A 25,483-nucleotide genomic window follows, 5' to 3' on the forward strand; every position below is an offset into this window, starting at 1 on the left:
TGCTTCGTAATTACTGGTGAATTTGCCCATTTCTTTTACAAATTCCAAACACAACCATGTCTCCAAAGATACATGTAATTACCCTGTGATGACGCAGCGATTACATGAAGATGACATCCTTGCGTGCTTCTGTTTCATGTAAACTGGAGCATTAAGCAGGAAGCTAGAGGATATATGGTTTGTGACCTCGAGTAATCACTATTAATATTCCTGCTAACAAGCCTTGAATCACAATGAAACAGAGTTCAGCTGCTGCTGCTAAACATTTCTTAAAATTATGATGTATTATTTTTAATTCCCCTTGGAAACCCATGATCAGGTAATCAGAGGTACCTTTAATAGAATAAGGTGAACATAAGACACTTTTAATACCTACAAATCAATTCTAGTATAACTTTTAAATCAAGTCCCCCCAGGTATTTGATGTTGCTTTGTAATCTAACAGTCCTGCATGTTCTTCCTAATTTCATGGAATAAAATATGATCCTCCAAAGCTCTTTGCGTTACTCCAGCATCCACCATTGACCATCATTCCATAAATGACACTTTTTAAAAACTGAATTATTTGTTATATAAGGTGAAGAGAAGGTCACACCCCTTCTTGTCCTTTATTTTCATGACTGCAAAACATTATACTTACCCACATTTTCCTATGACAACGACTGGGAATATATTATAGTGTAAATGTTCTACTGTTTTGTTTAATTTTGTGTACATGTTTTGCCTCTAAAACCTCATATTAATGAATGGTCATCGGCTAATTGACTGGAGGAGTATGTGAATTAACGTTGGCCAGATGTAACTCTGCTTACTGGCTTACAAAATGTTGGTGATTCATTGTCAACTTACACACTTTAAATAGTGAAAAAAATTACAGTTTCGATATTGGTACAAATTTGTAATGTACCTGTGTACAGACAAACATTGAAAGCTTTCACAAAATTAGTATTTTAAAATATTTTTAATCAGCTTCCATATACACATGCATATTAAAATAGAAAATGTTAATTTAAAACAAAACTCTAGTTGTTAAGTACAAACTAAGCCAGGGAGAGAGCATTTTAGAGTTTATTAAGTTTTATTTTTACCTACGTATGTAACTATTCATCATATAAATGTTTGTTTTATAAGAATACTGAACTCGAAACCTGACTTAATTAGCATAAAATAAATCATAATTCTAAGGTACTCCACATTTATTTGAAGAATATCTAATTAGTGTCTGTGACACAAACTTAGAGTCAAACCCCTGGATCCATCTATAAGGCTAAACCCTGAATCCCCATAGCAAATCTAATATGCTAAACTTGATTATATTAAACTAAATTTTCAAGACTTCTCTTGGTAAGTTGGACGGTATAGTTTTGTTTGGTTTTTAGTGAAGGAACTGCTTAATGTACCCATTTTAAAATAATGGAAACTGAGAGGCACAATAACTTCCCCAAAATTATTAGAAGAGTAATGAGGAAAGGAACTTTAGCACACAGTACCCAAAAGCTGCAAGCTACCTGCACTATCTTTCCAGCTAATAGAAACCTAAAGGATGTCCATTTCTGGTTCAAGCTTTAAGCAAGATAGAGCTTCAGAAGTAAAAATATCCTATATAAGAATATGTGAGGAATCAAGAAAACACTCTATTCACCTTTTATTTTGCAAAGCTATATTGTCCTGCCAGCAGACATTATAATGAAAAATATACATCTTAAGTTATAACTATGTTGAAATTTATTTGTTATTACAAAGTTTATTTTTCTTTCATGATTGTTAATCTGGGCTGCATAAAAGCTGCACTAATATGTCTAGCAAATACAACATCTAAAGGCTCATCACAAAATAGTATATACGTGAATAAGTTAAGGTGCTGTCCCAAATCATAAAGTAAAACTACCTTTGAATGAGCAAAGTGCATTCATGTTGTACTTTTAAAATGTTCAGCAGTTCTCAAATACTGAGTGCAATGGCTAAGCCCATTTGAATAATTTAAAACACATTTTACACGGATGGCATATCGATTTATCCCTGATATACAAACTTCTCATGGTATTTATGAAACCATCTAAAACTATCCTAACAAATGGAATCTCCATTACGATCTGTTACCAGTGAAAAGCATGTCTTATTTCCTTGGAAGTTTTCAGTTGATTTCCTCTCCTATCATAAAAATGATATCATGGAAGGCTAAGCAAATAAACAAATGATCGTGAAATAGCCATATTTGCCAAAGCATTTCATTAATGGACATCTTTCTTTAAGTAAGTGATGCATTTAAGTACGTGACGCTCCTGTGTTGATAACCCGTCGGCCATGCAGACTTGTCTCCAGCCTGTGTGTTGTCTTGTTTCTGCAGAGTGTTATTGTAACCCTTTGGGCTCAATCCATGACCGTTGTAATGGCTCAGGATTTTGTGAGTGTAAGACTGGAACAACAGGGCCTAAGTGTGATGAGTGTCTGCCAGGAAATTCCTGGCACTACGGCTGTCAACGTAAGTAACTCTGGGAGCTGCCCTCTGCCTGCTGCAGCATGGCTGATTCTGCTTGGCTAGGCCGGTGTGTGCAGCTTCTCAGAGCAGAAAAAGATCCAAACCGCTGACAAGTTTTAAACGCTACTTAATGCTGCGGCCAGTGTATGGGAGAGCAATCCATCAGCTGTCCAGCTGACTTTTTTGAAGCCCATCATAATCCCCTCAGTTAGCTGTAGCAACTTATATTGAAATATTGTATGGAGATCCATATACCTGGCCAGACCATAAATGAAGTGGCACAATAGGGACCCAGCTTGGAAATCCTCACCACAGAATGAAGGGTGATGTGCATGTGGTTAATGTGTTTCTTGAAGTGAAAGTTACCCTGGAGCTCCAGAGTTCATAAATTAAATGATTTCTACATAACTTATTACTACCCTTGCTATCACTCCCATCACTGAATCTTAACTGAAAACCTAAAGGTAATAAATCTAAGGAATGTTTAAATGTGGGGTAAAATAAATGACAAAAAAACAATATTGATTTTAAACCTCTGAGGTTAGGCGCTATGCGGGGAGCTGTGGACAAATGTCATTTGGTTCAGCCTCATTTCTCTTGAGATTACTAGGTCTTCAAAGCTTGTCCAGGCAGGTGGCATGTCAGTGTGTACAAGGAACATGAATTTTAAAATCAAGGCAGAAGATTCCTTCTGTCGTTTATAACCTTTTCTGCCTTTGAATTCTGAACTAACTTTCCATGTCATCTATACATAGGTAGTTTGCTAATATTAAAGAACCACAAGACATATCCTGTGTAACAGTGTGGTTCAATAGAAAATCAAGCAAGCCACATATGGAATTTGAGATGCTTTCATTTTCCACATTAAAAAAATAAAAAGAAATAAGAGAAATTAATTTTAATAACTATTATATTCAGCTCAAATTATATAAGATACTATTTTTCAACATATAACTACTATCAAAATTATTAAGGCTATATTTTTCATGTATTTTATTGTCTTTGAAGTCAGATGTGCATTTTACGCTTGCAGAAAATGTCAGTTAGGGCTGGCCATATTGTAAGGCTTAATAGCCACATGTGTCTACCATATTGGACAGCACAGCCCTGGAGTTATTTTTGCTTACTTTTCACTTGAAACAAATGTCAGCATGCAGGAATCATCTAAAGCCAATTTCTATAGAAAACTATATATTATTTATATAATGCAGTAGTAATAGCAACTTTTATATTCTATAAAATAAATTCTGTATGATGAATTCTATAATAATAACTATGTAGCTCCAACTTCTATAGAATATTATAGAATATTCTATCTGTTACTTATGCAATACATAGTTATCTGGCAGCCATACTTCTAAGTAATGTAAATCTAAAATGAAATGCCATGGGCAGCAATGAGTTCTGGCAATAAGGTGAAATTTTGGCATTGAGCAGGCCAAGGTTAGAATGGGATCCAGGAACTGGGGACTAAGTTCTCCAGCCTTGCTGGAGAGGAACACTGAAAGACAGTCAAATAGTCAGAAGTCAGGCTGCACACCTGCACATAAGGCCTAGATAAAGCCATGGTTTAAAAGTCTTGCGTGCTGTTGTTTTCCAGAAGGTGCTAGTCCTTAGTGCCTGGGAGAGTTGGTGGATCCCAGCAACCATGTGAAGTGTCAGGGCTCAAAGGGAAGCTATCAATCATGGCACAGCTAGACCTCAAGGCCTAGAGCAGGCCAATAGTCAGGAGAGGAGAAGGGCAATAGGCAAAGGAAAAATCAAAACTAGCACCAAGACTCAAGGCATAAAGAATAAGGAGACTTTGTAATTAAGACACACTTCTCAAAGAGAAGATCTCAAATAAAGCTCCTGAGGAAGCAGAACTTAAAGAATGGGTTGCTGGAGTGTACTCAGCGTAAGACTTGGGAGAGGAAAATAAATAAATCCTGCTTTGGGGAAATGCGTCTCAAAATGGACCTAACCCAATTTTTCTATATTAATTATTGGAGTAATATAAAAGATATGGTATTGTCACCAATGTTTCCCTTCTGGAATCAAAAGACTGAATTTAAGCCTTACCCTACCACATACAAATCATAAAACCCTCTGTGCCTCAGTTCCAGAACCTCACGTATTTGTTACGTAGATCACTGAGATGATGAGAGGAAATGCATTTATTCTTTTGAGTATGTGTTGAGTACCTACCATGACTCAGGCACTGGGCTAATGGTAGGGCACAGAAGGATGAAAAGAGGGAGCTACTGAGGACATGTGGACATGGAATTCACCTCCGAGTGAGAGACCTAACAATTATGATAGAAGGTAATCAGAGCTCAATAAGAGGAATGTACATGTTATTTATTGGTGAAGTCCAACATGGGGAGCAAGGCTTCCCAGAGAAGTGACATGTAGTTAAGCACTAAAGGATCAGTGGAGCTTTCCAGGATAGGAATCTTGCTTGGGTAAAGGTGACTCAGATAACACACTGTGTTCCAGAACGTGTGTGTGTGTGTATGTGTGTGTGTGTCTGTGAGCATGCATATATGTTGGGAGTAAGGGGAGATGTTAAATAGCATCCAGGTTATGTGGTTTCATGAATCCCAAACTAAGACATTTTATGTTGTCAGGGAGGAAAATGGGGATCATCATATGAAGAAGATATGGGTTCCATCATATGGTTTTAAGCAGAGAAATGAAAGGAACAGATTTGTTTTTAAAAAGATTATTCTAGCTCCTAAGTAAAGAAAGCAATGGAATGGGTTGAAATTAGATTTGATATATAAATTTAACATCATCCAAACACACCTTTGAGAACATAGGAGATTTTTCTCACTCTGAAATCTTTCTTCCTTCTCTTAGACCCTCCCACATAGGGCTGGTATTCTATGTTAAAATATAGAAATTCTTCTGTCAGTTAGTAAATGGCTACTTCACCAAGATTCTGAAGTGCCTTCCCCTGGGATCTCTTGGGCTGTCACCAAGGATCAGCAATAACGGGGTAACGCGTGTCACAGTAGCATGCCACTAGCACCTGCTCCGGGATTATAGTTGATGTACATTCTGATTAGTTGGTGCTGGAAGGTTGATATGTATTTTTTTTTCGTTTGGTTCCTGTCCTCACACACATGAATGCACTCAAAAATGCCCCTCGAGTGCATCCCTGTCTCCCTTTCCCCTCTGCCACTGCTCACCTCGACTTCCACTTGCCCTGAGTTGAACCCATCCTTGGATTTGGCCACAGTATTAGTAGAAGAGCTATTAACCTGGCAACACAAAATCAACGCCAAGCAGAAAACCAGTGGGAGAGTAGGGCTGACAGTGGTATTGCAGTGATGAGCTGAAAGTAAGCAGACATTTAGGTAGGCATTGCCAGGGAGGCAGTAGGAGATATCAAGAAGAGTCCAAGGGATCCAGGCCCAAGGTTCCAGTCCTCCCAGAGGATTGTCAAAAGGAGCCATGTGGAATTGTGATCCAAAAGGACTGGGGTTTGGGAACAGAAGATTTAAAAAAGGGATTCAGCAACTGACACTGTTGCCTATATTCTGTGAATAGAAAAAGTGAATATGCTTGAGTAGACTCTGGATTCATACAGACTAGGGTCTGAATTCCATCTCCACTTCTTATGACCTGCAAGACTAAGAGGAAATTACTTGGACCATCTAAGCCTGGTGTTTCATCTAAAATGGGGTAATAATATGACCTAACACATATAGTAATTGTGAAGGTTCAAATACAGTAATGAATGTGAACCTCATAGTACATAGTAAGCACTCAAATATTATTACTACTTCCAAGCACGTGTTGATATGCCACAGAACTAGACAAGAATTCACATTCAAAAGCTGTCATGCAATGTTACTGCAGAACTTGCAGCAAATTCAGCCACTATTGAAGAATCAAACTGTTGACCTGGGGGCTTCTAAAAAGCCTCCTGGTTAGAGACAAGACTGATTCAAGAGAGTGAAGCAAAGCTGACCCCAAAGCAATTATGGGGTTTGAGCTGGGAACATTTTAAAAACTCCAGGCTCACCAGCAAACTTTCTGCTTGAAAGGCCACCAATTATGTACTGTGTAAATGTAGGCAAGTCTCTCTGAATTAAAAGGTGAAACACTTATAAACCACTAGAATGAATGGTCTTTAGACAGCACAGAAAGAATAACCTAGGAAAGAAAACAGAAATAATAAGATTTTAAGGAGGCCTGGCAGAATCAAAATTAGTGTTGAGGTTGCCCAATAGAAAAATGAGACATTGGAAAGAAAGAAAAAAAGTTTTAAATGACCCTTTTGAAATCAGAGAAGAGGCAATAGCTAGGTTCCAGAGAATAAAATTGAACCTTCTACATAGGAAGCAGCATTCCATGCTTTATATAAAATATGAAGGGTTAACGTGTATTGGGAAGTAACTAAATAGTTGTTATCAGCACCAAAGAAACTGGACGTAAAGGAGATTTGTGACTTTTCAGTTTGGGAGAGTGGAAATAGCCACTTGTAGAACTAATGTGACTGGTGAGAAGATATGTTGTCTTCCTGGAGGATGTATGTAAGACACATGGAAATATCCTGCAGGGTTTATTAAAGCCACCAATTGTTAACTTCAGTGAATACTGATGGTACTTTCAGAAGAAGTCATAGTCTGCTTATTTAAGTGAAAGTCAAAAGATTTGGTGATATCAGTCAAATGTTATGATTTTGGAAGATACCAGAGCTGTAGGAAATAAAAACCAAAGTACCATAGCAAGGGGAAGACAGACCACACCCTTCTCTCACCACAAGTGGGAAAGGCTTTCCATTTTTAAGGAACCATGTGAATAGATTGGGTCCACACATGTAATCTCGGATAATCTCTCCTTTTCAAGATCTTTAATCTAATCACATCTATAAAGTCTCTTTTGCCAGGTGAGGTAAGAGGTTCTGGGGATTAGGATGTAGACATCTTTCAGAACACATTATATTGTGCTTATCATAATAATAATCAAGAATGTCAACATTTCATGCCAGAGATAAATATGCAGGTGTTATGAAGACGGAATGCAACTCATGCTGGGGATAAGGATATGCAATGGTAAAACATATTCAAAAGAAATACACAAAATGATTTGAGAGGAGTAATGTATGTCCAGCAGGTATAGATGTGCATTGTGCATTACAAGGTAGAGATAGTGAAATATGTTTCAGTCAAGACCAAGGACTGTATAAAAAAGGTATTGTGAGAGCATATTGTAGACCACTAGACTATTTAGAGGATACATTGTTGAGAGGAAAATTAGAAAATTTAAGTATTCTATCTTCCAAAATGGGGGAATTCAAATATCAGGAGTTCTGCTAAAAGATTTGTTCTGGTAAAACTGTTGATTTGCATTAGTGAAAATTTCTTTAAGAGTGGAAGAAGCACTCTGGGGAACTACCACTTATTGGTACCATGGAGAAGGCATTGTCACATAAGGGAGCAAACACTATTAAAAATCTAAGAGGTATTGTTTTAAACATTAAGAAAAATTCAAAATATTCCTGGGGGAAAAAGGTAGGATGTTAGACCTCTTTAAAAATGGGTGTGCACATAAACACATACACATACAAATAATCACTTTTATTAAAAATAAAAGCATAAATTCCCAATAGACTACCTAGAAAAAAATGAGAGATTTCTACATTAACCAGCTTGACTGTCAAAGACTCTTTCTTCTGAGGTTTTGATGAACATTATTTCAGTCCCTACACTGTGTTGCAAATTTAGGCTAAATAATTTGCAAAAATGCAGAGGGCATAGGGCTGTGTCGACATAGTTCAAATGACAAAAATGTAAAGATGTTAGCTTACATTAAAGCTCAATTTTAGACAACAGTATATTATATAAGTGGCAAAGGAGCAGACAATTTCAGGCTGAACAAAGATCAAAGGAGGTTATAGTCCCACTAAAACATAAACTGAGCAGCCCACATCAAGGGGCCAGTCCTTGGAAACAGCTTTCTAGCATTGCAGACAGTGATGTAAGAGTCCCTTCTTTGATGAAAGTTTTTTCATATGAAACAGCATTGAAGCAGCTTGATCACATATGTTACAGATGTCAGCCAGTGTTTGGAGGGCTAACAAGTAGATGTGGTTCAGGAAGATAGAACAGGGACCATGACTAATGGAGATGGGTTTCAATTTAGCATTTTCCAACAGTTAGACTTTCTAGGTGTCTGAGAATATAGTCGGTGCATTGAGTAATGACAACTTCCCCAGACTCTGGAGAAGTTCCAGTAGAAGCTGAGCAGGCTCCTATCAGCGATGCTTTCTGGAGAGTTTGGCTTAAATGAGAAGTTGCGAGAAAACTCCTTAGGGCTTCTTCAACTTTCCAGCTTTAACGTCAGACCACACTCATGCAGCAGAGGGGAGGCATCGTAAAGGTGCCCACCTCAGTTGCTAGTAAGAACCACAGTTTGATCACTTGGCTGTCCTCTACACTCTAATCTTTCTTTTTTTTTTTTTTTTTTTTTTTTTTTTTTTCTGTCGCCCAGGCTGGAGTGCAGTGGCCAGATCTCAGCTCACTGCAAGCTCCGCCTCCTGGGTTTACGCCATTCTCCTGCCTCAGCCTCCCGAGTAGCTGGGACTACAGGCGCCTGCCACCTCGCCCGGCTAGTTTTTTGTATTTTTTAGTAGAGACGGGGTTTCACCGTGTTCGCCAGGATGGTCTCGATCTCCTGACCTCGTGATCCACCCGTCTCGGCCTCCCAAAGTGCTGGGATTACAGGCTTGAGCCACCGCGCCCAGCCTACTCTAATCTTTCTTAACCCACAGATCTCAGACTCTCATACTTCCCACTAGCCATATTCTCAGTCCTCACTTCTGGTTTCCAAAAATCAGAAACTAGAGCCTTAAATAATTCCTTTTATTCTAGGGATTCATTGGTTCCTATCAAACTCTTCTATTACTATAGTCCAGGAGGTTTTCTTTTTTCCTCTTTTTTTTTTTTTCTTTTTTTTGTTTTTGGAGGGGATTAACTACTACAGTCCTGACAACTTGTGATCATGAAGGTATTACGATGATGCTTCCAATTGCCTCTGTGAGATGAAGATTATACCTCCCTGGACAAATACCTTGGGCCTAACTTGTAATTTTTCAATTGCTTCTAGTTGCTGTCTCTTCCTATTTGTCGTGTTACATTAAAATGTCCAGTTCACATTTCACCGGTTGACCTCACACTTTGAATTCATTGACAGGCAGCATGTCGTTTAAACAAGGATTTGTCTGTGATGCTGCAGAGCATCTGTAGTTGCTAGACATATGATTTCCCTCATTTGGCCCTCACATCTCTATCAATCTCTATCACTACAAGTTGATCTCATCAATAAAATGAATGGCATCACTGAATCCAAGTTTTTAATTTCCTTAGTTTCATTAGTTTCCAATAGCATCTTGAACACAGCATCGTTTCCCTTGCTAAGCACCACATACATAAGGGTGATGAAAAATAAATACTCAGAGCAAGGCACTTGATGTTACTGTGGTACAACTCCTAAGGATGACAAGGAAGTGCTCTTTAAACAGAACCAGTAGGAGCCTCCCAGAGGCAATTTAAAAAGGGAAATGTTAGGAAGACAGAAGATAGAAAGTGGCAATTTGCAGGAATTACAAATAAGCTGGTAGTACTCCTGGAGGCAAAAAAGGATCATTTTGTCTGCTAGAAGAGCAAACCCCAGGGTTGCCCCCAGTTGTGAAATTTCTCTTGATTCAGCAGGAAGATGCCACACCACTCAGTCTTCCTAATAGCCATTGCATCCAGATGCAGTTCTTATTTTCCCTTGATTCTTAATGTAAATTTAATTTGGGATTGTTCACAAAAGCCCACAGACCTCTAAAACATCCGGGACCTGATGCCACCTCGGAGCATGGAGAGTCGGGGCTTCTGCTGTGGAAAGGACTTTAACTCTTCAGATGCTAATGGCTCCATTCAGAGCAAACACAAAAGGCATATACTGATGGAGCTGGCTTGAAAGCAGTGAGTTGTTCTGAATGTACTCCACAGTAGCATCATATCCTAAATACATTCAAAACCCACAGCTCCTGAATTGCTGAAGCTTAGCCTAGGGCAAATGCAGACAGTAGACATACCAGACAGCAATTCCAGGCACTCGCTGGCATTCTAAGGCTTGCCTACTATTTGGCCATCCTGTGCTCAGCTCAGAGAGGAGCCTCCACTTTGACCTGGGTGGGCAACGTTTCATATTTACTTGACAATCCATGTTAATTTCCCCCTTCATTTAAAGAGAAAATGGAGAAGGACATGTATGCCCAAACTCCACCATTTCACACCAGAGAACCACCGAAGCTTGACAGTAAAAGGTGTGTGAAATGCTGGTGCTCATGGAAAAATGCAGCCACAGTTTTATCTGCTAGTAGCTGAGAATCAAAACAACAGCCTGATCCTACCTGATAATAAGATGATAAGAAGGCCAAGTGGTAATACAATATGTGAAGCTCTCTTCTTACATAAGTACATAAATGGAGTTTCACCTTGGGCCATTCTTTACACACTAATGAGTGTATGTGTGAGTGAGTGTGAGAAAAAAATTTCAAAATTTTCTAAAGCTACATATATAAAGATAGTGTCTAAATGTGAAAATCAGCCCAATTGCAAAAGGGCCATCCTACTTGAAACTTGCAGAATAAATATTTCAGTTAAGCAAGGGCAAGTTCTCAGCCCCAAGCGGAACAGAATCCTGGGGAAGAGGAGTCACAGATAGACTATGATGAGAGGGTTCTTGAAAACTAAATTCTAGGACTCAATACAATAAGGTGAAAAGGAGCCTTAGATTTGGAGTCGGGGTCTTATTCTGGGTGTAACTCCACCACCTCTCCAAAGAATGTTTGCTCAAACATCAGCCTTTGAATTTCCTTCTGTGAAATCCTTGGATATTGCAGGGTTCCTTCTTGGTCTGAAATTCTGTAATCCTGAAATCTTACAAATGGTCCCATCAGTTTACGTATAGACTTACTTCTGGTAAAGAATTATTATTTTAAAATAATAAAAAGTGTTACTTATTGAGCCCTTTGTATGTGTCGGGAACGTTATCTCATTCCACAGGAGATTATTTTCCTTATTTTATAGATGACAAAACTGAGGTTTAAAGAGGATAATTCCATCAACTCAAATACCTGTTAAGTGGCACACCAGTCACTAGTGAATATTTATTGTTAATCAAATGGCATTTTATAGGATTTTGTCACTTTTACTTTGCAGATGGAGACAGAAGCTTTGATAATTTACTCCAGGGGTCAGCAAATTCATTCTGTAATGGGCCAGATGGCAACAATTTTAGGCCCTGTAGGCCATACAGTCTCTGTCACAGCTACTCAACTCTGCTATTTTACTGCCATAGACGATGCTAAAATGAAACAGTGCAGCTATGTTCCCATAAAACTTTTTTTATGGAGGCTGAAATTTGAATTTCATGTAATTTTCATGTGTCAAGAAATATTCTTCTTTTGATTTTGTTTCAATCATTTAAAAAAGGTGAAAACCATCCTTAGTTCCTAGACCATCATCGTACACAGGAAGCAGGCTGCATTGGGCTTGCAGATCATAGTTTGATTTATTCCAAACTCAAACAGCAATTCAAGATGAAGAAACAGAGGACCTGTTAAATAAAGAATGTGAAGCAGAAGGCAGGAAAGAACATAAAAGAAACATACATTTCATTAAAATGTGTCCTCTGGCTTGACATGGGTATCACAGGGAGTTAAAGTAACTGGTTCTTATTTACAAGGCCCTAACTGATCTTAAGAAAAATGTTAGGGTTCCCAGAAACATGAGGGCTTTGACCATATAATTTCCAGGACAAGATCATAGACATAGTCAGTGCCATCTGTTTAAAGGCTTGAAGAGCCAGCCGAGCCAATTTAGCATCAATTTAGTACAATCAGCATCTAACGAAAGAGAAGTCAGGGTGGCCATAATATGATCAGGATTGCTCATGCTGGTGTGAGGAATCATTCGGTTGTACTCTGCAGGAACAACCCGTCACCTTGAATATCAGCAAAAAACTCTATTTAGAGACAATTACAGTAATAACATCAGGTTATAATACCATGTTCACAGAAAAAAATACATACAGAACATGTTCAGAATGTAGGTTTTTACTGTTGCCTTTTAATATTGGAGACAATTATTCTGAACACAGTGCGTGACAGTGCTGTGAATGTGAACCCTACCATTTCTGCCCAACTCTCTCTTCAGTGTGATTGAGCCCATTGAACCCAAGAGGTTCTGGATTACCCACGGGAATAATGTCATAACCCATCACTGTTAAAATGCATGTATGCTTTTCATCCCATCCTTCAGTTATCCATTGCCACAAGGAGGGGAGAAAAGGCCTTCATAAATACAGAGCAAATGATTGTCTTGATGTAAATTCCAGTATAAGCACATACTGTATGCACATGGACATTTAGACTTACACACAGTTCATCCGCTCTGCCTCCACCTTAATCTTTGACTGGTTAGTAGTCAAGATCATCCAGACATTGCTGGATGTTCATTTTTAAATGGAGACAATTGCTAAGGTATATTTCTAACAATATTCTTTCCCTTATCCTGCAGAAGTGTAGGATTAACAATACGTATTACAGATTTTTTTTCTAAACTGCACCTCCTCTGGGGAAACGGACATATGTCTCAGAGATAAAACGCTATAACAGTGACAAAATATTGATTTTATTTTTAAGACACACATTTAGGCCTCTTTTCAGTTAGTATTGTTGACCCAATGGACTTAGCCTGTGTGTTCACCCGTATTCCTTATCATGCAAATCAATAATATGGACAACTACAATGTTCCCACAGATTTTGAATGCAAAAAGACAAAGTTTGGGAGTTTACAGAAGAGCTTGTTATCAGGATAACTTGACAATTTATTAGTGATGTAATGTTAGAGGCCACGATCCCTGCACTCTCTCTGGTGTTGCTGGCTCACCAGATGGAAGTTATTTGGGTATACTATTAAGTCTTTCCTGAGATTTTACATCCTTGTTCTAATTAAATGAAAAATTAAAGTTGCTGATGTTGCAACAAGGATGCTAAACCACATACAGACATGATGTATTAATTCCATATAGTTAAATCAGGCCTCGAGATTTCTGAAGTAACAATTTTAATAAAGACTGTCCAGGGTCTTGGCATGGAGGAGTTTGTGCTTCACTTGAGAGAAACATCTAATAAAACATGGTTCAATCAATTACGTTCAAGATGTCCTTTTAAATACAACAAGTGAGATGAGATCATACTGTACTCTACAGAAAACTATGCCTTTGTTTCATCTTTGGTTACTGAATTTAATTTAGTCAAGATGATAGAAGGAGCTTCTTAACACAGCCTTGCTAAATCTTTTAAATTATCCTTCCTGGCAAACTGGCCTGGCTATCAGGTTGCCCAAAGCATTCACCTTTTTATTCAATCATGCATTCACTTATATTTTCACTCATTAATCCACAAATCATTTATTTAACAAATATTAAAGTCCTAGTACATGCCAGACATTGTGCTAAGTGTTGGCACCAAAAGATAAATGGGATTCCTGCCATCCGAGGGCCACGGTTCAAGAGGGGTCTCCAGTCTAACAGTAGCTTTCTCTTGTCAAAATCTGAGACGACTGACTTCCAGTACCACTTTTCTAGCTTGCTTTTCTGATCATAGTTATGTCTGACTTATAACCATAGAATTTTATATCTGAGCAGGAACCTTAACAATGTTCTGGTTTAGCCACTCATTTAAGTCATACATTACCTCTCCTTATTAATATGTAATAGTAATGACAATGGACACTATTAATTATATGCTTGTCATGTGCCAGGCACTATGCCAAGCCATTTATAGTCTGCCAATTATAAACCCCATTGGCAGTTATCCCCATTTAACAGATGATGAATGGACTGAGGCCCACAAAGGCTTAAGTAATCTGCACAAAGTTATGTAGATCCTTGCAGCTTGAAAGTGTGATCCCTCAATGGGTATCCTCAGCATCACTTGGGAATTTGTTGGAAGTGCAGATTCACAGACCCACCTGCAGACTGACTGATCTGCATTTTAATAAGATCTCCAGGTGATTCATATGCACAGTGAAGTTTGAGAAGCAGAGGACTAGATAATAAATGAAGGTTTTAACTTAGGATAAACTGACTCTTAAGCCCAAGGGGTTTTGTTGTTGCTTTTTATCACTTTGTGTTTATAGAATAACGGTGGCTGGGAAATCAAGGGCATACATACACCTTGGAAAATTTTATATAAGGGGCAGGAACTCATATAGTATCTCATGGCATCCATTTTTATGTATTCTACAAATCCAAATCATATTAAAATAAGAAAAATCATGAAAACTTAAACAAGTAGCTTATTTGTTTTCCTTCATCCCTACCATTTAAAAGTGGTTAATATTTGATAGGTTAATAATAAATATTTTAATATAGTATATTGCATTTGGTTATGAATATATCAAAAGGAAATACAAAGTGAGCTCCAAAAGATAAACTTTTATTGAGCACATGAAACAGAACATAAAATTTGATGGCAATTACCATTTAATCTATTCATGTTTGGAAACGTATTGAAAAAGAAACTCATAACTCAGTTTAATTGTTATGAATTATTAATTGCTCATTTGAAAAGAGATGAGCAGAACTGTACTTGTCGAAAAACTTTCTTTCTCAGTGGCTAACCTTTGTGTCATTGGTTTTATAAGAACAAAAGGGAAAGAATGACAGCAAGATCCTAATCATCCAAAACTAGAAAGTGACAAGACAGGGAACATCTCAGTGACTATATAAAGGTTAATTGAGATTGAAATGAAATCGCTGGCCCCACTCCAACCTTCTTAAGTGTGATTCTCTAGGGGTGGACCCCAGGCATCTGTATTTTACAAAACTCCCTAGGTGATGATAACCTGCGACCAGGATTGAGGACTGCATATTTAGCAATTATACATTCTCAGAGAGATTTAATCCAGCCGTAAATTGACTCAGGATATTCAGAACCCCAAGTGAGATGCAAGCTGGCCTCCAGTTTGCCACTCCTAGTTAGACTTCAAGGTAACTAATGCCAAGAGCATTGCAGACTGTGGGAAGCTTTATAAAGACATGTTCCCTAGATGGTCAGTGATTTCTGATCCCAACAGGCTAAGACCAAGAATATGTCTGGATTTAAAAATACCTGACTTAAAGAGTCTTTCTCTCTCTCTCTCTCTCTCTCTCTCGCTCTCTCTCTCTCTCTCTCAAAAATCAATGTTATGAGCTTCTGCTGGATTAAAAAAAACCTTCAAAAAGTGGAAGCTTTTTTTATTAACTAAATCCAGGGATTTATTGTTTAGTGTCAGCAGCGTAACTGCTTTATAATTGATTTTTCTGAAGAGAACTGAAAACTTAAGCTACCTTAATTTCCTTTATCTTGACACACATGATTAGCATTGCACTGAAATATATTTTACCAGGTTCCCAATTACCATTTTTTAAAACCAACTTCCTCATTGCATACTTGTCTTGATAAAATATTTCTAGACAGGGAGAAAGCAAGTAGGTATAAAGAAAAATGTATGACTGCTTTATTCCTACTGATAGCTTTATCCTGTTTCTTCAAGAATTCCTGTTTATGTTGTTATGTTCAGTTATGTTTTTAAAAGTGAATAGAACTAGAAAAATATATTAACACCTGTTAATTTTTAAAGACTTGGGATAAAGAAGTAAGAACATTTTGGACAATGACAGAATTTTAAAAATAATGAAACCAAATGTAGTATTTGCAACCTAAACTAGTGTGCCTAAGTTCTTATAGAATCAGCTAGAGGTATATGTCTGTTATTGTTGCACACACAAATATTTAGTGTTGAAAAATGCAGCCTCAGCCTCAGTTTGTGCATGTAAAATGAAGATAAGAATTGGACTCACATCACTATCTATGAGAATTAAATAACACAATGAATTAAAATGTTTAACCCAGTTTCTATCAGAGTATGGGCACACAGTGAGATAATAAAAGTAGAAATGATGGTACTCACCCTCAGAGTTTCATTGAAAATGGTGAAGAATGGATTAACAAATTTAAGAAATCAAGTTTACAAAACCAATGACATAATAAAAATGAAAGCTATGATAATCCTCTGGGCTCCTTCCCAGAAAAGAAAAAAAAGAAGAAGGCTACAAAATTATGAGATTTAATACCTATTATGACTTTTTGTGTGGTCATTTCATATACTAATTCCCATCTGTAAACGTGAATTTTAAGTTAAGATTTTGTCCAAAATCAATGCCATTTAGTCTTGCAGGTTCCAAATAGGAAAGTAAAGCAACCTGTGATAAATTGTATTCAGTGAATTCATCCTAACCTCAGCAGCAATTCTTCATCAATTTTAGGATCATCCTAAATCCTGGAAATTACCCTGTAATGCTAAAATACCTGCCTACTGGAAGGGTCTGAAATTATGGTGACCCCTAAACAGACCAAAAACTAGATGGGGTTCTCTACTTGGGCAGAAACCAGTTATCCAGGAGTGATTACTGGACAGTCACAATTCATAGAGTCACCATCAGACCTATTGGAGACTTGACTATTATCAGCTTGACTGTTAATACCCTTAGGGGTTTGTATGTTTGAAACAAGCACTCAGTTCCTCAGTTCCCTTTTCTTTTTATTATTTTTTTTTTTTAGAACTCCTCAGGGGGCTTTCCATGGGGTTATTTGGCTATTCTTAGCAAGTTCATGCTACGTGCTATTTTTCAGCAAAGTTAAGGTTTCTCTTCTTATGCTAGAAAGACTAAAATTGAGACTCTAACTTTGAAGAGAATAAGGTTGTTTACTCCTGTAAAAATATTTTTAAAAAATAGTATGATTAACAATTTCACCACATGTCAAACTGCCCTTGAAAAAGTAAGGCTGAATTTTCCTAGTAAACCAAAAGGCACTGAGGAACAGAGGATGAGTTAATACTTCTGCAGCTCTAACACTGTTAACCCAAAATGTAAAAATGAGAAGGAAACATAACCTCCAAAGAGTAAAGAGACTGTGTGACTGTCATCAGCAGCACACTGCGTGGACTCATTGCCAGGGGGTCAGCCATCTTGGTTTAGTCTGCATTTGTAAAGTGCTGTCCTCCTACACACTATATCAGTGTATTATTTTATGTTTTGACATGAATATACTACTCGTTGCAGCTAGATGGTGATTGAAGAATCCTCAGGAGAGACAGAAACAGTGTAAGAATACCACTCTGAAGGAGTATGGCAGGAAGAGAGACCTTGGTTTGAGGGATTCATTAATCAGTAACCAAACATTTATTGACTGTTTGAATCTTGCAACATCATAGGTACCATATAAGATACAAAAGAAGTTTAACACAGCCCATGCCTTAAGGATGTTGCTAAACTTGAGATTGCAGTAAAACATGTGAAATCATAGAGTGAAACCGAGTTTCCTGTCCAGAGTACTTAGAGAACTCCTGATGGCTCTGGTTGTGAAAGGCAACCGAAAACTCTTAAGGTCTATTCCAGCTCAGTAGCTGTCTCTTATGCGGTGGTTTGAATCCTGGCTCTGCCACTTACTAAGTGTGTCTTGTTGAGAAAATTATATAACTTCTCTAACCTAAGACTTCACTTCTCTAAAAAATATTATTACACCTCATTGGGGTTGTTATGGAATTAAATGAAATGCCTGTAAACTACTAAGCACAACACCTGCAGTAAAATAATCTCCATAAATTATGGCTATTATTGGTATTACTCTACTATAATCAAGTGGTGGTAGATAACCTTGATGAAGTGCTGGGAAGGATTTGCATCTGTCAATGAGTCATTAAACCTGTAAATGGAAATTCTGATCATAAATGTTGGTTTTTACAGAGTATTTAACAAAGCAGTAAATTATGTGTGTCCATCAAGGAAACATGGGAAGTCTTGGATGGTGGACACTACACTTACTATGGATTCCTTAAAACTCTGAAATTCAGCAGCACTATGGTATAAATATAGTTTGAGTTTGTCCCCACAGAAACTGGTATTGAAATTTGACCCCCACCATGGTAGTATTGGGAAGTGGAGCCTACGGGAAGGTATTTGGGTCACTGGGGTAGATCCCTCATGAATGGCTACTAGTGCATTCTAGTGGTAGTGAGTGAGTTCTCCTTATGGTGAGACTGGATTAATTCTCATGGGAATGGATTAGTTCCCTTGATAATGGGTTGGTATAAAGGCAGGATGCCCCTTGGGTTTTCTTTCTTTCCAAGTGTCTGCTTCCCCTTTGACCTTCTCTGCCATGATACAATGAAGCAGGAATACCTTGCCAGAAACTAGCATCATGCCCTTGAACTCCCCAGCCTTGAGAACCATGAGCTGAATGAAATTCCTTTCTTTATAAATCACCCAGTCTCAAGTATTCTGCTATAGCAACACAAAATGGACTAAAACAAAAGGGGAGTAGAAGTATAAAGAATTGAAAGTCTGTCTTTCACTGAGGAGGTACGTGACAATCCCTGGTCTCTTCCCTTGGCCCTAAGGAGGTGACTAACTTCTAGAGAGTGTCTGAGGCCCCCAGCATCGCTCAGGATTCCTAAATACTCCCCTCTGAGTATGCTGAGGTGGAGCACGGATCCTCCATTGACTGTGGCTCACTTTCCTGACTATTCATTGACACTGAGACTGTTCAGTGTCTCAACCGTGGTCAGCATTAATCCTTTGTTTTAGTGAAAGAAAGAATTTTCTCTTGTGTCTGACTTCAGAGTAGAATTTTATTATTTTGTAAAGCAGCACAGTAAACTTCAAGTTTGTTAATAAATGTGGAGGCAAAAGAAGTATTTTACTTCTTTTTCATCAAGAAAGCAAAGCACTACCTATTCCTAGCTCCAGCTTTAACACTAGTACAGAAAATAATGTTCCTCTAGGATATGGATTTTCATCTAAGACTTTATCCAGAAACTGACAGTCAAAAAGGACACTACAAAGACATTTCCTTTTAAGAGAAGACAGTAGTTCACTGGGGATCTTTTCTTTCCCTCAGCAGGTGTCTAGTTTCCAGCTACAACAGTATGCATTACTTACTGAAGAGTGTGTTTGAAAATATGAATAGAGATCATGACCAAAGCCTCCCAGGGGGTTTCCTCAGTCCAGCATAAGCCTGGATTTTTTTCTACAATGTACTTAAGATTTTCCTGCTGACTGTGTCTTTCTTTTCAAACTGCCATGACTTTAATAAAGAGGAAAATGGATACCATGTAGGGAAGCGGGCTAGACTCTTACACATAAAAACTCTCATGTTGTAACCACTTTATAAATTAAACTAAATTTAAAATTATTTCAGTAATAAATACACTTTGTGCCATCAGTATGCTTGGACATTTCACACATGTTACTTTATTTATTCTTCCAATAACTCTGCAAAGAAGTGCTAATATACTCATTTTATAGATGAGGAAACCAAGTCTCAGAGAATTTAATATGCTCAAAGCAAACAACTAGTAGCTGATAGAGCTATTACAAAATCAAAATACAGATTTGACTCCTTGCCCCACATGCCACACCAACTCACTGTGATAGGTCCAAAATAAACCCATCTTAAGCCCAAACCTCCTTTAGAACCAGGAGAGTAATAGGAACTTGCAGTGTTCTAATATTGGACCACAGCCCAGCTACAGGATCAGTTTGCTTTCAGTGAAATGAATACAGCCCTCAGTACTCATTAATGGGAGTGTTGGTAAACACAAACAATACCACACAACAGAGAAAGAGACTTCTGGATAAAAACAAGCAGCGACTGACAAGGCTTACCAATTCTCTCTATCTCTTTATCATCTATCAGGAACAAATGTTTGTTCACTGTACTCTGTGTGCAGTGAATTTATTTCTCAGAATCAACAACTATTGCACCCATGCATACTTTGCATGAGCAAGTTATACTCAGATTACCAGCTCACAAGGACAGTGTTTACTTGCATGCATAGGAGAGACCCTACCATAAAGTAGACACTGCTGAGACATAGTCCCTACACATTCTCATAGGCCTAAGATATTAACGGAAAGAACGGGCTGTCATTCCAAGGATGCAAAAGATGCAATTCAAGCCAAGTATCCTGTGTCTTTTTACTAAAAAAAAAAAAAAAAAAAAAAATCACTCTGACCAATTCCTCAAACCTGTCAAAAATTTTGATAAATAAACATCAAACTGTGGCCCAATTAGCAGACCCCATGTCACTTCACAAATTAATACCCAAAGGAGAAAATAGCTTGCATAAATAGCTATCATATATTTAGTCACTGGATCATATATGAAAAAGAAGTAACCTTATTCCAACATCATTATCATGGCAGGCTCTTCGCATCATTTTATTTAATCTTGCAATATCCCTATAATAGAAGATATCACTTTTTGCATCTTACAGATAAGGAACCCAAGGCTTACAGAGGTGACGCACATTTGAGGTCAGGAATTTAGACGAGGAATGAGGCTCAAACCCAGCTCTCTTCCCTTCCAGCCCACACCAACATACATTCATTGTTCAGGTGCTACATGCGAGCACAGTGCTCTGCCAGCTCTCTGGTAAGCCTTATAGGGAAGCAGGGGCAAGAATGAGGAGGACTCTTGAACGTTAGTCACTTACATGATGACTTTTTTTTTTTTTTTTTTGAGACTGAGATTTGCTTTTCTCACCCAGGCTGTAGTACAATGGGGCAATCTCAGGTCATTGCAACCTCCACTTCCCAGGTTCAAGCGATTCTCCTGCCTCAGCCTCCCAAGTAGCTGGGATTACAGGCATGTGCCACCATGCCCGGCTAATTTTTGTATTTTTAGTAGAGACAGAGTTCCACCATGTTGGTCAGGCTGGTGTCGAACTCCTGACCTCCAATGATCCGCCTGTCTTGGCCTCCCAAAGTGCTGGGATTACAGGTGTGAGCCACCACGCCCAGCCCATAGTGACTTTTAAAAGCAATAAAAAGTCATTATGCATAGTGTTGTCCAGTAGCCTAATGTGGCACTCAAGATCAAGTGAACCTGAGGGTTGGATGCTAGAAGCAGGAAGGTGCCCATCTTTTCTAAAGCAGCAGGCTTGTTCTTCGTCAACAGCTGTGTTAGTGTGTGTAAAAAGTAATAAATGCCTGACTCACTCTGAGAGCCCAATATTCTCAGACAGGCAGGGCAACCACAAAGTGACTCTACTCCGCAGCTCTGTGGTGAGATGGAAGGTAACTGCTGTTGTACTGCAGCTATTTCTGTGAAATGAGGTGACAGCATCGGAGAGTGTGGCAAGAACAATACGTGGATGAGCCTTTTACTGTGGTAGCAACTTTCATGCTGTCGTGTCAGTGCTACATGGTCAGGCTGCCTCTGTTGCCCGGGAGACAGGAATGGCAAGAACTCTCTTCATCATCAAATCATTAGCTGCCAGTGGCAGACACCCTGTCTCAGCTCCATGTCCTGTGCCTGTCATTCCTTCTAGAATGGTGCATGAGGAAAAGTAAAGATAGCTCGATATAGTGGCTGCACATGCTAAAAACAGGATCTTTGAAAACATGGAGAGGTGCCATGAAATAATCCCTGATGAGGTTTGAAAGGATGCGCCCATTTCGAGAAGGGATAGAAAGATCCCCCAGGTCATAACACAGTGACCCAGGATGATGGGAGGCAGGTCATTTCATCTTAGAAACAGAAAACCATCACATACCGAGAAGGATGAGCAATGAAAGACAAAGGCCATGAAGGAGCAGTGAAAAGCATCCTGGAATCACTTAGGGCTTTAAATTGCATGGATGGATCTTTTTAAAGTGAGTAGTCAGATAATAAAGTGATGCATAGGAAACATTGACACCCTCCATTTCTAGTCTGATAAGCCACAGGCTCACCTGACTGTGAGGCAGCTGAGTTTAACAAGATGAAGGCCCTTGGATGCCAAGAAGATGTCTACATTCCTACTTTTAATCTTTTGAAGAGAGAGTGGGGTTTGTACACAGCACGAGCAAGTTCTGTCTCATGCTATCTGATTTTGGAGTCTCTCGTGAGTCCATGCCTAATCCCGGAGACTGTAGTATTGGAGGATCACTCTCACTCAGATAAATCAGCCATGCCTCTCTCAGAGCTCCCACCAGAAGCAAGTAGAACCCTTGGTAGGCCTGCTTGCTTATCAGTACTCCTAGCTGGATTTTAGAATAGCCTCTGATGTGGCTGCAGATACCACACTACATCTTATTTAATACTTGATTCTGAAACTAGATTAAAGTGTTGGGTAGCAAATAGGGAAGCCAGAGCTAGTGGTTCCATTTGGCTCCATGTTTGTCTACAAAGACCTTTGTCTGGCTATGCAATGCAATATTGTTGCTAATGTAACGTGATGCAAGACCTCAGTCACCAATTTAGATGACATTCGTGCTTAAAGGGACCATTACTATCTGACACTCTGTCATAAAATCTTTCTCCATAAGGCCATACTGGAATGCCAGGTCTTAGAGCCATGGAATTATACATTTGGAGTGTGGTCTCATATAAATCAATATACTGATGAATTAATAATTCTTCTGCAGAAATGAAACATACAACACCATCCACACATGGTGGAAATGGCTTCCTTTTTATTCTATCACGATTCTAACTACTAGCACATCTAGGTTATATTATCTGAAGAGAACACAAATCTCAAACCTCAAGCTTGCCTGGCCAATGCAAACTTTTCTGTGCTGCATTAGGTGTAAAAATACAGAATTGTCCCAATTCATTAGGAAATCACTCTTGGAGAGAAATAAAAGCCAGTAGGCATCATCCAAATACAAAGCAAACACCATACACCTATCATTCAGCTTATTTTGTAGTATGAATTTCTGGCTGTTTTGGTACTAAATCCCCAATCTAATACTTCAGCTTAAAAGAGCAGTACATATTTGGAAAAGTCTAGAGGCAAGGCATTAGAATTCCATTTGTACCTTTTACGTTTACCCATGTGCATGGCATTGTACTCAGTGCTATAGATATACAGATATGAGCCTTTACCCAACACAGTTATGTTGATTGTGTCATGCTCAATTAATATAGAACTTGGGAATATAGTTTCATATCATGCTAAATTATAACATACATGTGTCTATCTGATATTCATGTAATGCTCTAAGACAAAGAGATTTTTTGGGAGTGGGATTGTTTTCCTTTCATTAATGATCTAGAAAATCTTATGCATTTTTAATAATAATTTATTTTTCATTAAGTTTTTTATAACCAGAAAATTGCCACATTCTTTTATAAATATTACAGTTTGAATCATACATAAGCCACTGGAATAAATTATTTACGCCAGTAGACTCATGAGTTTGTAGTGTGGGGATGTGTTTGCCTCCTAATGTATTAGAAAATTATGAATCTAATACTTTGCCATAACATCTAAGAAAAAGAATATAAATTTTTGGGGGCTTTTTGTGTTATGAGTACTGTAAGGAAATTTTTCTGAAGACATTTTTTAATTTGCATATCCCAGATTCCTTAGTTAGAGATATTAGAGAATGAGTCCGTCCTCAGCATGATGTGTTTTTAGCCATCATGTTAGAGAAAAAGGCTGTTTCCCATTAAAAGTTGCTCTCATTTGCTCTAATAGCCCAAGTGCAGATATATCCAATTCCAACATGTTCGCATCTAAAAATTTGGAAGTGTAATTCACCATATGCCTAATGTCAAATACTAAAACACACAGAACAATAAAAAGCTGATCCAAAATGCCCTTACTTTAAATCTGTTAGTCAGATTAATGGGGATGACACATTATTTCCACTGTTACACTACTCCAGTGGCAATCTTCTAAAATTAGGAACTGCCAATCTGGGGAAAGCAAAAGAACTCTGTATCATTTTAAATTTAACTCCAGCCTACTGTGAAGTCATTAGAGGCGATTAAAGGAGATCTCTAGCCATTAAATTTAGCCCAGTAGTCTTAAAGTTCAAAAGGTAAAAAGCACTTTTCACCATAAATAAACTGAGAGGCAAAATTATTTTCAATGAAGTTTGAATTTCAGTGAAAATAAAGTAGGTAATTACATTGGCTATTACTCAGGTTGGTGCCTTCATTGACCATCTGGCTTAAAACTAAAAAATAGGTATCATTTGAGACATGGACAGAAATGAGCAAAGTGTGCACTGCTTCCTTTTTAAAGTCCTGCAAATTCAGTTAATCCACAGATTAACAATATTCATGAAACAATTATTCAAAAATTAGCCCAATGGCCTTTCTGAAGCTGAACAACTCAGGAAAAGATGAGGAAAAACATGTAATGTCTTACCATTAATTACCATTACCATAATTCCATAATTACTGCTTTCCATATGATAGTTCCTTGGCATAATATTTTTGCATACCAAAAACTGGTGGACCAAATTTGTCATGCCAATTTCTATGCTTTTTCTGTATGTGGAGTCTTATTTTCTGGATGTGAACTTCCTTTTTCAAATCGGAAACATTATTCTCTGATAAGGAATATAACTTAATGTTTTCCTAGTTTTGTTCTACTTCCTACAATCTCAGAAGGGATCAAAACAGTTTAGGACATTGAACAGATGCTGTTTTAAAGTCATTTTACATATGTATTGTTTTTTATGTTATTTTACTTTAAGCATTATCTTTTACCACTGAAAAATGGCATTACTGGATTTTGATATAGCTTAGATTCACACTATCTATTGTTATCTGAAGTATATCAAAGAGGAAAAAGTTAAAGTAATTCATTGCTTTTCCTCTTTTGTAACTTTGCAAAGACATATAAGCATATTGTTCAAAAAGAGAGAGAGAGAAATTGCCTTTAATTTTATTTGAGTCCTAAACCTAGGAAAACTTTTTTCATATATCCTTTGTAAAACTCAGATTCTGTTGTGTTTTGTTTTGCTTTCCTAACATAAAGGCCACTAGCTTCAGGTTATGCTATTCATTCAGCCTCAAAATAGAATACATACTTTCAGAAGATCCCATTCTCTGCATTCACAGCTGTTGGAGAGTCTTTGAAAATACCCTTGCCAGTATACAGAGATGTCAGCCTAAAGAACGG

The 25,483-nt window shown here is 38.0% G+C and overlaps 1 protein-coding gene across 1 annotated transcript in view; it reads left to right on the forward strand.

Annotated features, from left to right (window-relative positions):
• The window catches only part of NTNG1 (netrin G1), a 351,142-nt gene that overhangs the window by 301,565 nt on the left and 24,094 nt on the right, over positions 1 to 25,483 (forward strand). The window contains exon 7 of the mRNA XM_011935216.1: positions 2,348 to 2,482. Coding sequence (XP_011790606.1) covers positions 2,348 to 2,482 — 135 coding nt within the window. The remainder of the gene's footprint in view (positions 1 to 2,347; positions 2,483 to 25,483) is intronic.

This window comes from Colobus angolensis, unplaced genomic scaffold (assembly GCF_000951035.1).
Source record: "Colobus angolensis palliatus isolate OR3802 unplaced genomic scaffold, Cang.pa_1.0 Scaffold141, whole genome shotgun sequence".
NCBI classification, from domain to species: Eukaryota; Metazoa; Chordata; class Mammalia; order Primates; family Cercopithecidae; genus Colobus; species Colobus angolensis.